Source organism: Panthera tigris, chromosome B4 (assembly GCF_018350195.1).
Source record: "Panthera tigris isolate Pti1 chromosome B4, P.tigris_Pti1_mat1.1, whole genome shotgun sequence".
NCBI classification, from domain to species: Eukaryota; Metazoa; Chordata; class Mammalia; order Carnivora; family Felidae; genus Panthera; species Panthera tigris.
In genome coordinates, this window is record NC_056666.1 from 126,935,354 (window position 1) to 126,953,246 (window position 17,893).

General features: G+C 47.7%; 1 protein-coding gene across 1 annotated transcript in view; it reads right to left on the reverse strand.

Moving 5' to 3' along the window:
• LARGE1 (LARGE xylosyl- and glucuronyltransferase 1) overlaps positions 1 to 17,893 on the reverse strand; it is a 538,109-nt gene that overhangs the window by 115,992 nt on the left and 404,224 nt on the right. The window contains exon 7 of the mRNA XM_042993134.1: positions 1,462 to 1,566. Within this exon, the coding sequence (XP_042849068.1) occupies positions 1,462 to 1,566 (105 nt within the window). The remainder of the gene's footprint in view (positions 1 to 1,461; positions 1,567 to 17,893) is intronic.

Below are 17,893 nucleotides of genomic sequence, written 5' to 3' on the forward strand. Positions count from 1 at the left end.
TATGAAAATACTTCTACACCAGCTGAGGGAGAGCTGGTGCTCAGAGCCCTTCTGCCTCCCTCCCCCAGCCTGGCCCCTCTCAGGGATTCCTCAGACATCCTCACCATCCAGCAACTCAAGGGTTAATGCCCAGCGCAGCAGGGGAGCCTCCAGGAGGTGCGTGAAAGGCCTGTTAAAATTCCTTAGCTGCAACCTGCAAAGAAGGCTGTAATGCCTGGAAGGTATCACAGGAAAAAATTCCATAGAGGGAGGCATGCCTGGGTGTTCTGCCAAATGTCAGCTAAGGACGGCCCCCGACCCCCATCTCAAAGGACAGCCTTACAGGACTCCCTAACTGGCACCTCTGGACATGGACTCTGACACTTCCTTTCCTTGTCTTCCGCCAGCTTTGACACCATCTCTGAACTTTCACCTCTGGAAGCTTGACTGTCATCCATTTTTCTTTGGCCTCTGGGGCCCCTGCATTTGCACCTGACCCTCAGCTCTCAGAGTTGACTTTTAGCCCCCAGGACCTTTTAGGTGGCGCCATCCCCTGACACCTGCCCCACCCCAGTCCACCTGGTCTCAGATGCCAGGTCCCAGTCCTTCTGGGCCTCACCAAACCTACTGCCCCCTGAGCTCCAAGTTTTGATCTTGACACAGACCACACATCTACATCCTTCAAGAGCAAGGTTCCAAAGCGGTGGCAATAGAAGATAAAGGAGAAAGGGCAGAAGGATCCAGAAGCACTGCAACAATAGACATTGGCAGTCCTGAGCTTAAGGAGAGGGATGTCGCTCTAGTCTCTTATTGATACACTCTGTGAGGTCATGAGAGTTATCTGGCCTACCTGGCACGGGGTCTAGGGTCTAGTCCACACCAGGCACTCTATACATAGCTGTTGAACACAGAATGAATGAATGAAGATACCATTAGCCAATGAACTATTAGCAGAAATTATGTCACTTCTGATCAGAAACTTTCAGAATTAATAGGACATCTGCTACTTTCCTCCCTATACCGGGAAGGATGAATCCAGATGAATCCAGAATGCCTACGGTGAGCAAGATCCAGCAGGCCTCACACGGACATGGAACCAGAGGAAAGTAAATTTTTGTTGTGGTAAGAAGCTGAATGTCGGGTTCTTTGTCACTGTGGAACGATCTTTGTATCAACGGAGCCAAGGGACCTAGAGGTCATACTTCTAAAAAAGCCCAATGGGATCTAGATCTGAAGGTGAGTCAGGAGGGAGGCTTTTTGCTGAGGTTGCAACTGACAGCCAAAGTCTGACAGCTGAGCTGACTATAGTTGTGGCTCTAAGAAAGAACCGAAGGTCAGCTGTGTATGTACCATCCACTGCAGAATTCAGGCAACCAAGTGGTCTCCTCCTATCCTTTGCCTGCCTCCTCCCTCAGAGGAAGGCACACTGAACCCTCACGTCACCTTCTGAAACCCCCACCATGTACCACCCTCACGATTTACCTGTGTTGTAGCCCCTTCCAAGGGCAGGCCAAGGACGGTGATTTTTCCACAGGTTTCCAAGGTACCAGTCACTCTGGTTCTCTACCAAGCCCAGGACCTGCTGACCTGTAAAGTACAGAGAAAGCAAAGGTCTTAAAAGAAGCCAAGCCACACAGAACAGTAAGTATTGAATAGGAGATATAGTAATGGCAAATCTTATTGTAGTTTTTATTAAGTGTCAGGCCCTGATCTAAGTGCTTAACTTGTATTAGTGTATTTAATTTTCAAACTTTGGCAGCACCGCCATTTTTTTTTAAGTTTATTTAGTCATTTTGTGAGAGAGAGAGAGAGAGAGAGAGAGAGTGAGCGAGCATGCGTGCATGGGGGAGGGGCAGAGAGAGGGAGAGAGAGAGAGAGAGCAAGCGAGCGAGCATGTGTGCATGGGGGAGGAGCAGAGAGAGAGGGAGAAAGAGAATCCCAAGCAGGATCTGAGCTGTCAGCACAGAGCCTGACTTGGGGCTTGATCTCACAAACCACAAGATGATGACCTAAGCCAAAATCAAGAGTCGGATGCTTAAACGACTAAGCCACCCAGGTACCCCTTGCCCCGCCATTTTTATTACCCCCATTTTATAGAGAAGAAACTAAGGAGCAGATAATTAACTTGCCCAAGGTCACCCAGTTACTCTGTGATAATACCGGAATCCCAAACCAACCAACCAACCAACCAGCCGACCATCCAGCTGACCAGCTGACCATCCATCCCTTAACTCATGCAACACATATTTATGGACACACCTCAAGTGTTCCAGCTCTACTATTCCCCACTGTACATGAGTTCACTGGCTGTCTGGGCATCAGCTGAGATCATCTGCCCCCATTGGAGGGAAGAAATGTCCCTTGGTGAAGGAGATGGAAGCCCATAGAGAAGAGCCCCCTTTTGGCCACCTCCCCACAGTGTTTTCACCCTCACGTCCATTTCATCATGAGTCCCCAAGCCACTGTGTCATGTCAGTGCAGGAGTGTTTTCTAGAGGAGCAATTGGTTCTCTGTCCCCAGCACTCAGCTCTGACGTTGGCCTGTGTCTGCTGTACTGGGACCAACAGCACGGCTGAGCCAGGCCTCTTAGACTAGTTTCTCAGCACCTTAGGGGAGTCAGTCACTTCTCTTGATTTCTTAGAACATAATGTTCCTGGGAGTCCAGGCCTTCTATGGAGGGCAAGCAAGGCATCAGACCCACCCATCTTCCACGAGACAAGTCCATCATCTACTTGCAGAAGGTATTCATTCCCTTGGATTTAACCGTCAACTATTTACACACCAGGAAACTGAAGTTCACCAGGATCATGATGTGCACAGGTAGTGGTGGAGCCAGCACATAATTTAATACTTGTGCGACACGCACACTCCTTCCACCGTCTCAATTCCATCTCGTTTGCCTTTACAACAAGCATTTGTGGGAAGAATGAAAAACCCTTGTTATGGAAAAAGAAACTGACGCTTGGATATTTTAAATAGCTTGCTAAGGGTCACATGACTAATAATCATGGTCTTCCAGAGCTAAGTGATGCCTTCTGGGGCTAAAATCTTGATATTATTGGCCAATCTGAGAAATAAAGACCTTTCTGACCAAATGAAAGCCTGGCAGCATGTTAAGAAAAACACGACATTTCTCCCGGAACAGCATGCTGCATGATATAGAACCTCCCTGGTGTGATGGCAGCTCCCTGAAATGATGGTGTGTGGGCTCGGCGTAATTTATTTGATCAATTTATCGAGCTCCTATCTAAATCATCACCCCGGCACAAATACATAAATTAGAGGCATGGGAAAAATACTACCACCCACTTTGTCATTGTATATGATCACATCCCAAACTTGTAGAATCCCTCAGAAAAACACATCAACAATTCAAGAAGTGGAAGAGCCAATCAATTCTACATGCAACGAGCTTGGGATGTTTGTGCAAAACAATGAGATCTGAAAAGCAGGTTGTCCTCAGCTGAGAAAGATGTGTGCCGCATCCCGATGCTGTGACCTCCTTACAGAGTCCACGTGATAACCTCTCACAGAGGTTGGGGTGCAGGGGGGCTACAGAGTCCTTGAGGGATCTGGTTCATAATTACTAATGACCCCGGGTTCAGTATAATGAACATGGTGTCTGTCACATGCTCAAAAATGACAACAGGGGAATGATCGTTCACTGACTTTTAGGGTAGCCACCTAAGTTCAGATATGCTCATCTTCAGCACCTTCAAAGTCCAAATCACATACTCTGGCATTCCATGAACTGTGTTCTGCCTCAATCTACTTCTTCAGAAGCTTTCTCTCCTTTTTTTTAAGTTTATTTATTTTGAAAGAGAGAGTACATGTGTGTGTGAGTGAGCAAGAAGGGTCAGAGAATCTGTGCTGTCAGTGCAGAGCCCGATGCGGGGCTCGATCTCATGAACCATGAGATCGTGACCTGAGCTGAAATCAAGAGTTGGCTGCTTAACCAACTGAGCCACCCAAGCACCCCAGAAGTTTTCTCTATTTAACCACACTTCATTCCTGACAAATAAAAATGTACAGTTTTATTGTTTACATTCTCACCTCTGGCTATTGCTCATTTGGCTCGTTTGACGGGAACTGCACTGACCCCCAGACAACCCCTGCCCGTCAACCCTTCCCGTTCATCTAGCATGAAGCCACCTATGAACACCTCTAAGTCTGAATGGTCACTCTACCTTCGCTCCCATGAGATGGGAGACAGCTCTATTTAGCACTTCCTCCTGGCATGTTTTGCATAGCCGACTTACGCCCTGTAAAGGACAGAGTGGGTGATACGCAGGTACACCCACACCTCATTTGTAAATATCCACCTACATTAGTCCAAGGGCAAGGACTGGGTGGTATCCAACACACTAACAGGTGCTAATAAATATGCTAAATCAATGACGTCTGGTGGATAAACCTCTCCCGACTGGAAGACCCGCAATGTTAGTGTATTAGTACCCCCACACTTCTGAAGCTGCAAAGCATTTTGCCCTCCCCCTACTCACCAACACATTCTCTGGCAAATCTGGCATCTTCCTCACCTGCATGGAAAACTGCAAAGGTGGGGTGGCACCACCTGAAAGCATGTTTATGTTGGTTGCTCCGCCCAAGGCTCGAACCCAAGGTCTTGATCTCCAGAGAAGGAGTGACATACAGGATTAACCTAAGTTAATGTTATCCAAACTCCCCTCTCAATTTGCACCTGGGCTGCATTTCTCATGATGGTTTCATACGACTCCTTTACACATGCCAGCCCTCTTTAAGGTTAAAAAATCCTTAATTAGGAACACGATAGCTATAATTTTAACATCCACTGGTTGACAAAATGCAAAATAATAAATAGCTACTAAGATTTCATTTTGCTTTTTCAGATGGATTCATTAGCTGCTCTGTCAGGGATTAAAAGGGTAGCTGGGTTGGGGAGCCTGGGTGGCTCAGTCGGTTAAGTGTCCAACTTCAGCTCAGGTCATGATCTCACAGTTTGGAAGTTCAAGCCCCACGTCAGGCTCTGTGCTCACAGCCTGGAGCCTGGAGCCTGCTTCAGATTCTGTGTCTCCTCCTCTTTCTGCCCTTCCCCAGCTCGCACTCTGTCTCTGTCTCTCTCTCAAAAATAAAATAGAACAATGGGGTGACTGGGTGGCTCAGTCGGTTAAGTGGCTGACGTCAGCTCAGGTCATGATCTCATGATTCATGGGTTCAAGCCCCACGTTGGGCTGTGTGTTGACGGCTTGGAACCTGGAGCCTGCTTCAGATTCTCTGTCTCCCTCTCTCTCTGCCCCTCCCCTGCTTACATGCTCTCTCTCTCTCTCAAAAATAAATAAACATTAAAAAAAATAATAAAACATTTAAAAAAATTAAAAAGAAAAAAAGGGCAGCTGGGCTTTGCAAATGGGCTTGTGAGTACCTTGGACTGTCTGATGTGTCCTATCCTGCAGAGGTCTGTTGTCCATCCACAGGGAACCATGCAGCAGGGTAGCTAGAGGTAAAGAGTGGAAACCTCAGGTCCCACTGCCTGATCCCAATTCCTGGCCCTGCCCCTGCCCCTTTCCAGCTGTGTAGCCTTGAGAAAATTACTTGACCTCTCTTGGCCTCAGTCTCTAACCATTAGGGCTGTTGTGTCTACACATGTCTGAATGACTTCATGTGTGTTAAGGGTTAAGCATAGGGCCTGAAACCTATTAAGCACTCTGTAAGTCATAACTATTTTCACAGATCATCCAAGCTCCTCTGGAAGCTTCTGGAAGAGAGCAAGCCCATCCACAAGCTTTTCTTTGAAGGTCAATCTAGCACAACAGTTAGGTCTTTCTAGGACTTTATCTAACTGTGGTCTGAGAACTGAGTGCTTCTGAGGTTCTTATTAACTGCAGGTTCCTGGGCGTCAACCTAGACATTAATTTTGACCCAGAGGCAGCTTCCCCCTGCCTCTCTGGTTTCTAGAAGGAGGAATTTCCTGGCTGCTAGCCCCAACCCTTTGTTTCCTCTTTGTACACAGGAGGACTTACCTGGCTGGTGAGCTTCAGAGAAACAAGCCTACATTGCTTAACCCCTCCTCCATCCCTTCTCTGACAGAGGGTCACCTTACCCCTTCCTTTCCTGGGGCAGGCCCCTTTCCACGAGGCCACGGTTGCCCCACGCTTCTTGGGACGGGGTGGGGGGGCGCAATTCCAACTCAGAGTGTTGATATAACAAACATCCACAGTAAGCCCTCCAATTTAACTTGCACTAAAAAGGTGACATTTTGCTCTCTTTTACCCTTAAATTGGCTCAGTGTCTGGGAAGGTGGGGTTCACGTCATCTATTAATTCTCTCATGCCTCAATTCTAAATAAGAATTCTGGTCACTGGGTCTGGTCATCTGCATTTAAAAAAAAACCAGGTAATTGGAAAGGACATTAACGTTTGAGAATTAGTGATCCAGGTCTGGAAACTCTGTCCCTGACAGTCGAAGGCGAGGGTCGAAGGCAAGGTTCACCAGTCGGGTCCCCAGCACACGATAAACTCTTATGGCATCTAAATCTAGCCGACAAACCAGCAGAACTCAGTGGCAGCCTCCAGTGGTAGGCTTCTTGAGGACAGTGAAGGGATGAAGAAAGCGAACATCAGAGCCAGACCACCCACATCCAATCCTGGCTCTTCCACTTATTAGCTGTGCAACCTTGAACAAGTTACTCAATCTCTTGGTGCCCATTTCTTCATTCATTTATAAAGTGAATATGTAGGACATCCTTTAGAATTAATTTTTTTTTCTCTAGGCACTATTTTGTGTTCTTTGCTTATTCAAATGTTACCACTAACAATGCCTGGAAAAATAGTAAAATGTTCAGTAAATATCTGCTCTTATCATTACACCCAGAATTCCCTGGCCCCACCTTCTGTCCCATCCACCTGGATTCAGGCATCAGCAGTCTCGGCCTTCTCCCCCGATCCTTCCTTAGCTGACACGGTCCTTACTCTGCCTAGACTTTGGTTCTGTTTAATATCGACTGAGGGTTTGCTCTGTGTCAGATACCACACAAAAACTAAAGAATCAAAGGCAAATAAAACACGGTCCTTGCCCTAGAGGCAGCTAGAAGAGGAGGCAGATAAACAATTATGAAACAGCATGGTACCCACAGTGACAGAAACACTGATAAGTTAGAGGAATGGAGGGCAGGGAATAATTGATTCTGTGGGGGAGGGTGGGTGATGCTGGCTTGGGGTCTCCCCGGGGTCGTCTACTGCATCCTAACCTGCACTGTGGGCTACACCTGCTGGTCCACACAGACCTCCAAACCCCCAAGCTTCCCCACAAGCTTTTCTGATAACAGTGCTATCTCACAACACCGTTCTCAGCAGAGACGGTGCATAAGACAGGCCATCCTTTATAGCTTTGCCAATCCCAGCTCATCAGCCAGATGGCATCTGGTCTCCAGAGGTCAAAGTCTAAAGCCTTAACCTGGATGATGCGAACACACATGAGACCTGCCATCCCATTAAGAGGTAAAGTCCCAGGGGACTCCTCTTGGGGGGCGGTGCGGGGGGCTGGGGGGAACACGGCCGCTGGCGTGCTGCCTCGCTCAGCATCCCGCACTGTCTCGTCTTCTTAGGAGTTATTATAATAAACCACCGTGACTAACAGAAAAGGCTTTGTCATTGTTTTCCATGCGGCCCTGTGGTTATGATTAAGTGCACTGTTCCCCGTCTTCCTTACTCCAAGCACAAGTTAACTTATGAAAATGAAGCTGTCTTCTTTGCTTATTCATACATCACCACTAACAGCCAGACAAGAGCGAACAAGCTTGCTATTCTGCTGGGGCCCTGGTGTCGGTGTCACCAGCCAGCAGACGGATGGCTCCAGGCTGGGAACTCCCCTCGCTCCCTCCTTCCGCAGCTTTTGGCTCAAGGCAGAGAGCTCCGTTCAGGAGGTGAAGCCCCAGAAGCAGGGGGATGGTGATGCTTCCACGTGGCACATGGGGGCATGGACAGGGCATGCTGGGCATTCGCCCACCAGGTGGCCGGGAGGGAGGCAGACAGCATGGTGAATTAGACAAACGGTTTGTGACCCAGATGAAGAGGGGGTCTAGCCCTGATTCTGTATGGTTTGGCCACGGTCTTACTTTTCTGAGCCTCTATTTCCTCACTGTAAAAGGGCAAGGACAGAATCTACCTCCCGCCTCCAAGAAGGGATGTGCAGTCAAGTGACACAGGCAAAGGGCCCTGCTCCTGGTGGATGCCTGCCTAAGGCACTGCCCTTCCTCTCCACGGTGATGGTCACTGTGCATATGGCGTCTGAGTCTTCCTATCAAGTGCTCACACCGGCTGCACACACTAGACTCTGCGAAATCTGGCCCTACTGCCCGCACCCTGTCCTGCTGGCCCTGCCGTGCCTTTCTGAAGCTATCAGCTGCACCAGTCTCTTGGCTGTTTTCTTCCCTCTGAACATTCTTTCCCTGCCTCCCCTTCGATGCTGGTGCTCCCCAACTCCCATCCTTGCCCCCCGCCCCACTTCTTCTTGTTCTACATTTTATCCCTGGATGACAGGATCTGCTCCAGTGGCCTCAAGTACCACTGACAGGAAGTTAGTCACCTATCTCCATCCCAGTTCAGACCACTTTCCAAAGCATCTTCTCTTAATTCCTTGCTCTTCACATCGTTGCCATAACCAAATCCCACAGATTTTATCTGCTATTTTTCAAACCTGTCCCCTCGCCTGCTCTGTCACCCCCTTATCACATTTTCTTCCCAGATTACTTGGCAGATTGCACTTGATCACCTTCTCTGAGGGGAGCTGTGCCATTCCATTCTGCCTATGTAAAAATATTTGGAAGGTGCAAATTTGATAATTTTGCTTCCTTGATTAAAAGCTTAGTGCTCCTGGGGGCCCAGTATAGCACGGATGGGTAGATGAAAATCTATCACGGACCACCCTAGCCCATCTGGAACTGGTAAACTCTTTCTAGCTGAATGGGATGGAAATGGATGCTTACAGGTTAACCCCGCCAGGTAAACGCCAGGAACAGAGTTCTAACGCGGATTGCAGATGCTCCCAGGGCTGCCTCCTTTCCCCCGCCCCCAGGAAAGCTCCTGGATGCACAGAGAAAGTCCACCCATCACCGCTGCATATCAAAACTGCTCTGCTTGCACCAGCAGGTGAATATTAAAATGTGATAGCTAGGGGCTGTCCGTAGCATCAGCAGAGAAAGCAACAATGACTTTTCAACCTCATATTTATTCTAATAAGCTATTTTAAAATAGAAAAGTCTTTAATAGTACCATTCAATAATGCATGTCTGAGCACAGGACGGCTGTAATAAGGAAAATGTATAGTATCACATTACCGTTTACTACACATCCTGAGAAGACTGTTCCTCGCCCTGGATGCCCTCTGCTAGTGGGTGTGGAATAATAAAGCATCCCCTGAGAAGATGCAACACAAAAGGTATTTAAAACAACCCTGGATGGGTTGAAAAGGACTGTTTCGGGAAGCTGCACGTTTCCCTACATCCTACATCCTCAGTATAACTCCGCCTGAAGTCACTCTGGGATCACCAAAAAGTCCCAGGCACAGCAAAGATCTGAGTACTCACTCCGGAACTGCCTGCTTTTACAGGTGGAGCCCAGAGAAAGGGAGTGAGGTGCTTGGGAACATACCATCCAATGCTGGGGCTCAAGTGCTGACTCCATGCTGGCTGTGCTTTCTATGCGCAAGCTTCTCCAACCTGGCTGCCTCTCCTTTCTTTGAACGTGAATATAATTCTCACCTTGTTCAAATTCTACTTGAATGGTAATCCTGGGTCAATTCGTACTCCCTCAGTCTCCTCCTCTGTATAATGGTAAAGGGATCTACTTCATGGGGTTCCCTGAGACTCTTGGTTAGGTTTATGTACCACAGGCTCATACTGTGCATCCTTGCGTTGGAATGCACGTGCCCTAGTTAAAAAAAGGTCTTCTCTCCAATCATTTTCTTGCCTTGGGGGTGCTTCTCTAGTTTATTCATTCCAGTCAACCTCGATTTCATTTGGAGATAAAGACCCCATTCTTGCTGACCTTGATAGCTGAGGGATAATCCCCTCTAAGAGGAATTAGAATCCGTGTCACTCTAGAAGGCAGAATTAGGCTGAATGAGTGAAGACCGAAGGAAGATAGATTTTGCTTCTTATATGCAAGGCTGTAAGTTCCCTTAGAGTTCGCCAAAATGGAAACAGGCTGCCTTTCTAGGGAGCAGCTTTTAAATACTGGCGTAGTTCTGGAAAAGGCTGCATGATTCAGCCCTCAGCCAGCAGGTATTCACCAAGATCCTACTGTGCACAGGGCTCTGTGCCAACTGCCGGAGACACAACAGCGAAGAAGAAAACAGGCCCAGTCCCCGCCTGTCAGATTTTATGATCTCTACGCAACGCTTCTCAAATGGTTTAGCTACCTTCCGCCAGGCCCCACCCCTAACCTCACTGAAGCAGATTCTCCTGGGATGAAGCCTGGGGGTTTCTCTGCAAAGACAGCCCCCTTAATTCTCATGCATGGCAGATTTGGGGGCCTTTGGAGTGGGAGGGCACCCAGGGATTTCTGTAGTAGATCTGATGACCTCAAATCTCCCTTCCAACTTGATTATAAGATCTCTTTATTAGGCGGTGTTCAGATTACTCTGTTGCACTGTGTTTCCACACCTACATTTGTGGTTAGGAACAACCTGCAGGGCCTCTCCCTCACACTGTGGGTAAGGCTCCAAAGGACAGGAAAGAATGGGTAGAAAGGCTGGCCAAGGCGTATTTGACCTGCACACCTGTCCCTGCCTGCACCGCCACCAGAGGCTGTGGGTAGGGGTCCTGAAAACGGCAGAGTCCTCTGTGGTTCATCTAAGTGTTAATACCAGAGCACTGAGCTGAGAGCACTTCCTATCCCAGGGGCATCTGTGGAGAACAGAAAAGGACAGCCTGAGGTTCAGAAAAGAGTCTGCAATCCAATAAAGGTCCAGGTAACGATTCCATCTGCCAAGATGCAAGAATAAGTCCCCACCCACCTCCTTAGGTCAGTCCCAAGTGGGCCCACATTAACTTAACTTACAGTTTAAAAAATCCTGCTCAATCTCAAATAATGATTCTGTCTTCTTCCTTCCTTGATCTTTGGTCTTTGGAAATGGGAAAAACTAAAAAGGAACACAGGGCCAGCCGCTGGGCAATCTTCCAAGGCTGCTTTTATCACACCAACTCCCAGGACGCTTGACTGCTGTCACCTCTCAGACGAGGTCTCCCCCAGGGGAGCAGAGCTGGCCTGGATCCAGCTACAACTTCCATCCGTGGACTCCTTGGATCTTTTTTTAAAAACACAATTTGTTTGGGGGCGCCTGGGTGGCTCAGTCGGTTAAGTGTCCGACTCTTGATCTCGGCTCAGGTCACGATCTCACGGTTTGTGAGTTTGAGCCCCGTGTCAGGATCTGTGCTGGGAGCAAGGAGCCTGCTTGGGATTTTGTCTCTCTGTCTCTGTCTCTCTCTGCCCCTTCTCCACTTGCATGCTCTCTCTCTTTCAATAAATAAATAAACTTAAAAAAAAAAAAAACACCCACAATTTGTTAGCAACTTTCAGATACCTGGCTCACAGATACTCCTGTAACTTACTGTTGATAGCACCTAGGAGAAACAATCTCACTTTTCTTACTACGATTGAAGAAAAAGCACTTACTTGTGGGAGTCTCAGACCACCAGAAAAGTTCTGGCTTTTCCAATTATAGCTGACCCTTGAACAACATGGGTTTGAACTGTGCAGGCCCATTTACACATGGAGTTTTTTGGTTAAATATGGTACAGGGCTGTAAATTCACTGCTCTTCTGATTTTCTTAACATTTCCTTTTCTCTTGGTTGCTTGTAAGAATACAGGATATAATACGGATAACGTACAAAATATCTGCCAATCAGTTATTCACATGACTGGTAAGGCCTCCAGGCAGTAAGTAGGTAAGTTTGGGGGGAGTCGGAAGCTAAATGCAGATATTCTGACCGCGTGAGGGGCAGGGGTTCGGTGCCCCCATTCCTGAAATTGTTCAAAGGTCAATTGTATTAATTGTGCAACCTGGGCCAATACTGCCTGATTCCTGAGCTTTAGTTTTCATTTCTTTAAAATGGATGATGGTAAAATTCATTCTATTTCCATCATACAGTTATTTTAAGAGTAAAATAAAATGTTGTAAACCAGAAACTACTGCTCAACTTTAAGTATTACCATTATTAGCCAACATTTTTGTGTCTTTTGTAGCTAGTACTTAATTTTTTTCCCATATAGTTTTTTTTTTTTTTTTTTTGAGAGAGAGAGAGAGAGGGAGGAAGAGAGAGGTAGCACGTGTGAGGGGGGAGGAACAGAGAGAGGGAGAAAAAGAATCCTAAGCAGCCTTCACAGTCAGTGCAGAGCCCTACACAGGGCTCGATCCCATGAGTCTGGGATCATGACCTGAGCCGGAATCAAGCGTTGGAGTCTCAACTGACTGAGCCACCTAGGTGCCCCAGAGCATCTTTTGTTCTAATGAGGTGACTCTTGGTGGGCTTCTAGAGAGCTACATTGGGTGGGGGAGGCTGGCTGCCAGAAAGACAAAGCCTTGATTGGAAGCTTGGGATTTTCACCCCACTGCCCAACCTCCAGAGAAGGGAGAGGGACTGGAGACAGTTCATCACAAATGGCCAGTGATTTAATCAACCATGCCTACCTACCTGACGAAACCTCCGTGAAGACCCTAAGTAACGGGATTAGAGAGCTTGCGGACTGGTGAACACGTCAGGGTGCCTGAGGGGAGTGCACTCAGAAAGGCCACGGCCCCTCTACCGCACCCTCCCCCTTCAACCTCGTCCTTAGGCACCTCATCCATGTGGCTGTTCCTGAGTTGCATTCTTTAGAATCAACCACTAACAGTAAGTACAGTGGGTTCCTGAGTTCTGTGTTCTAGCAAATGGCAAACCGATGTGAGAAGGGGGTTGAGGGAGGGTCTGACTTTGTAGCCAAGTCAAATGGAAATGTGGGTAACCTGGGGGCCCGATGCTCATGTCTGGTGTCCGAGGGACAGGCAGTCCTGTGGGACAGAGCCCATAAGCCTGTGGGGTTGGATGCCAATTCCAGGTAGTTGTATCAGAACTGAATTGTAGGATGCCTACTTGGTGCCCCCAGGGGGCTGGAGCACTGGTTGGTGTCAGGAGGAAAATCCACCCCTCGAGGGACTGATAGCCAATGCGGTAAATGTGCAGGGCCTCATGGTGAAGGAGTAAGGAGCTTCTCCGTGCAGGATAGGCAGGGACACAGCTGAAGAGTCTGAGGCAGGCAGGACTATCTGCTCACACAACACCGGGCACCATGTGCAAAGAAGACAACATGAACCGTGCCCTGTGGTGTGGTGTGGCACTGAGGGGAACTGTACAGCCTCATTTATGGCCATTAAATGCCCATGTGATCAGAGTTTGGATCTGAAAAGAACGTTGTTGCTGCTGTGTGGGGTAGGACGAGTGGATGCTTGGAAGGGTTAGCAACCAAAGGTCTTATTTTTTTTTTTTTTCCTTCTATTAGAAACAGCCCATTGGAGATCCACATGCCTGGAGATGCGTGGAGATGTAAGGGCTGCAGACGTGCATCATGGTCAGTAAACACCTTCTGAGGGATCTGGGTGCAGATGGCATGCTTGGGCTGAGGGCCATCCACACCAAGAGGTGGAGGTGAGGTGCCTGCAATCCAGTAAGGGCGTGGAGCATGTAGGGAAGGGGATAGACTCTGACGCTCCCCTAACCCTGGATCTCCCAGGGCTCCACATACCCCGGAGAGCACTGAACTGCTTTCTCCTTGCTGGGGATGGTGCTGTGGTGATAACAAGTCAGCCTGTGCCTGGAGCCAATCAGCCTCCTGGAAAGAGGTGGTAAAGGCAACTTGATGGAATTATTATTGCATGTGTCTTGAGGGACGCAAAAGAGATGCTGCTGGGCATGGGGTAAGTCTCCGAGGAGGTGAGACTCACCCCCTAAAATAAGTCAAATCAGTAGAGGGAGGGGAAGGAAGGGACAGCGAGGTAAAAGGAGGAGGGGAGGGGCGCCTGGGTGGCGCAGTCGGTTGAGCGTCCGGCTTCAGCCAGGTCACGATCTCGCGGTCCGTGAGTTCGAGCCCCGCGTCGGGCTCTGGGCTGATGGCTCGGAGCCTGGAGCCTGTTTCCGATTCTGTGTCTCCCTCTCTCTGCCCCTCCCCCGTTCATGCTCTGTCTGTCTCTCTCTGTCCCCAAAAAAAAATAAATAAATAAAAAACGTTGAAAAAAAAAATTAAAAAAAAAAAAAAAAAAGGAGGAGGGGAGGAAAGTTGTCAGGTAGAACTCCCACACATGCTCTCTGGAGTCAGCGTGGGGAGACATGAAGCCATAATAACAAAATAACATACTCAGCCATAAAAAGAAAGACGTATTGATATGCGCTACAACTCGGGTGAACCTTGGACACATTACACCTAGTGAAAGAAGCCAGACACAAAAGATCACATACTGTACAATTCCTTTTATATGTCTAGAGTAGGCAAATTTATAAAGACAGAAAGTAGGTCAGTGGTTAACGGGCACTGTGGGAGGGGTGGTGGGGAGTGATCACTGGCTGGGTATGGGGAGCTTTTCTAGGGTGACAGGAAATGTCTTGAAAGTGGAGAGAGAGAACAGCTGCATAACACTATAAACAGCTAAACACTACTGAAATGCACATTTAAAAACGGGCAATGTTTGAATTGGATTTCGCCAACATAAAAGCTGATGACAACGTAGCTAATGCATCGTGGAAGTAATATATGCCAATAATAGGTCTACGTGGGGCATCCCCCTGTGTCTTCACCACTGAGGCCAGAGTGCCGAGACCTCACTCAATCCCTGGAGCTTCTCTGTTTGCCAATCATCTGCCTGCGTCCCCAGTGACTTCCCTCCAGGCCACTGCTTTATTTATTTATTAAAAAAAATTTTTTTTTTAATGTTTGTTTATTTTTGAGACAGGGAGAGTGTGAGTGGAGGAGGGGCAGAGAGAGACAGAGAGAGAGGGAGAGAGACAGAGGATCCGAAGCAGGCTCCGTGCCGACAGCAGCGAGATCTAAATGGGGCTTGAACTCTCAAACCATGAGATCATGACCTGAGCTGAAGTCGGACGCTTAATCAAGTGAGCCGTCCAGGTGCCTCAGGGCCACTCTGCTTTAAATACTGCCCACGTGTTGGTAACTTTCAATTTATATCCCCAGTCTGATTTCTACACTGAGCCCCAGAATCATAAATCCAGCCGCCATCTCACTTCTCTCCTTGGGGCATGTACCAGGCATCTTGGACTTGGTGCATCCCATATTGAGGTCTTGATCCTTCTCTGCTCCACATGTTCTCACCTGTGCTACCCACATCAGGAAAGAGCAGCTCACTCTGTCCACCTCTCTAGTTGCTTAGACAGAAAACTATGGAATCATTTCCTCAAGCTTTACTGAAATACAGTGGAATTCAATAAACTCACTGATCTGGAGTTTAACAAAACTTTGGCAAATATGTCTAGCCATGTAACCATCCTCACTATCAAGATACAGAATGGTTCCAACACCCCAGTGTTTCCTTGGGGCCCTTCTGCAATCTACTTCCCTGAACCCCAGCTCCAGGCAACTGCTGATTTTCGTTCCGTCACACTATCGTCGAGCCTTTTCTAGGACTGCACTTAACAGAATCACAATCACAGAGCACACGGTTTTTCATATTTGACTTCCTGTACTTAGCATAGTGTTTCTGAAATTTATCCAAGCCATATGCATTAATACTGCTTTTCTTTTTATTGCTGAACCGTATCCTAAAGCTTGGATATATCACAACTGGGGTAGAATCAAGAGTTCTTGTTTGGCCTAAATTAAGCCTGTGATCCAAGCTGCAGATTTGGGTATCACTGGAACACAAATGGCATTTAAGAACATGAGCTTATGGAGGGGCACCTGGGTGCTCGGTCAGTTAAACATCCAACTTTGGCTCAGGTCATGGTCTCATGGTTCGTGGGTTCAAGTCCCACATCTGGCTCTGTGCTGAGAACTCAGAGCCTGGAGCCTGATTCAGCTTCTGTCTCTGTCTCTGTCTCTGTCTCTGTCTCTGTCTCTCTCTCTGTGCCTCCCTGCTCACAGTCTGTCTCTCTCTCAAAAATAAATAAACATTTAAAAAAAAAAAAAAAAGGACACAAGCTCATGGAAAGGAGAGGCTAATGGAGAAGACCAAGGCAGAATGCTGAGCCCCATAATGCTTTGCTGTTGAACAAAGGAGAAAGAAGCCAGAAAAGGAATCTCCCCTGAATAATAGCAGAAGGGAGGGCAACCGTCTGTCACCCGTCAATGGGGACTCTAAAGGTAGGGATTCTAGACGATATCGGCTCTCTCTCCATCTAAAATTTGCAACGAAGCAGTCTTGACTCCCAAACCCAGACTCACCCTTCCCCGCTTCATTACACCTGCCATCACCTTTCATTCACAAGATGCTGTCTATGGTGAGAGTTGTAACTGGCTTCCTTAGCATTAGTGGCGAGAAACCAAGGTCTCTGTACTTCTCTCACCAGCTTCAGATTGAAGCGCCTGATATACACGCCTTGTGATACACGTCCTTCTGGGAGGGAAATCAGTTGCCACTCTTCTTTCCTCAAACAATGTGCCAAAGCAGCCCACTGGGGCAGGAAAGCTGAGCTCAAAATCACATTTCTCTCTGTTGATAACCTGAGGACAAGTGCTCACATAAGAAAACTGTGTCTCATGTTTAGAAAAGCCCCCCCACCCCTCCGCCCCGTGTCTAAGGAAACTCCTGCATCAAGGATGTGGCTTTTTTACTTAAAAAAACAAAACCAAGAAAAAAAATGAACAAACCCATTCCAGCATCATGGCATAGGATATCAAAGTGGCAAGGGCCTGGGGAATATTTTGGACCACACTTTCCATCTGAATGATAAAGAAATGGAAGCAGGTGCCCTTGTCCTTCCCCTGTGCGGTCTCCACTGCCTGCACAGAACATGAATTAAGCATCTGCTATTTTCCAGACACTGGGCTAAAAAAAGAGTAGACACTTTAGTAGGTGCCGTGATGCTTAGCATTTTATAATCTATTGTGCAAAAGTGAGTATAGATACTCCAAGATAAACAACAGAGGTGTCATATCCTATGGTGTCTAAAGAACAACCACCAGGGGTTGCCTGGGAAAGCTCTGAGGGTGTCTTGAACTGAGCCCTGGAGGGAACAATTAACATTACTTAGTCCCTGTTAGGCACTGTGCTAGAGGTTACTTAATCCTGTGACCAACCCTGCAAGGTTAGCATTGTTCCCATTTACAGGTAAGGCTCAGAGGTAAAATGGAACTAGCCTGATTCTGCACAGGCTAATGATGGAGCTGGGATCTGAGTGTGACCTGAAGCCTAGGTGTCGTTTTTCTGGGATGAAGATGAAAAGAGACGGAAAGGGGGTTAAAAAAGTTTCCTACGGGTGCCTGGATGGCTCAGTTGGTTAAGCGTCTGACTTTGGCTCAGATCATGATCTCACAGCTCGTGGGTTCGAGCCCCGTGCTGCACTCTGTGCTGACAGCTCAGAGCCTGGAGCCTGCTTCCGATTCTCGTTTCTCTCTCTCTGCCCCTTCCCTGCCCGTGCACTGTATGTCTGTCTGTCTCTCAAAAATAAATAAACATTAAAAACATTTAAAAAAAGTTTTCTATATTGAAGAAATGTGAGAGATGGCATACGAGAGTGATCAGATTCTCAGAACTTATGCATGGAGGATTTATGAATTTTGCATAAGCCACCTGTGTTTTGGGGCATTTCAATGCATAATTAAAACTCCATCAGCAGGTACCCAAGTGCAGGAAAAGAGCTGAGTCGCATTGTCCACACAATGCACAAGTACTGGGCACTAGCTCTGACTATGGGTGACAGACCCATAGATAAGACAGGGTCCTCCCCCTCAA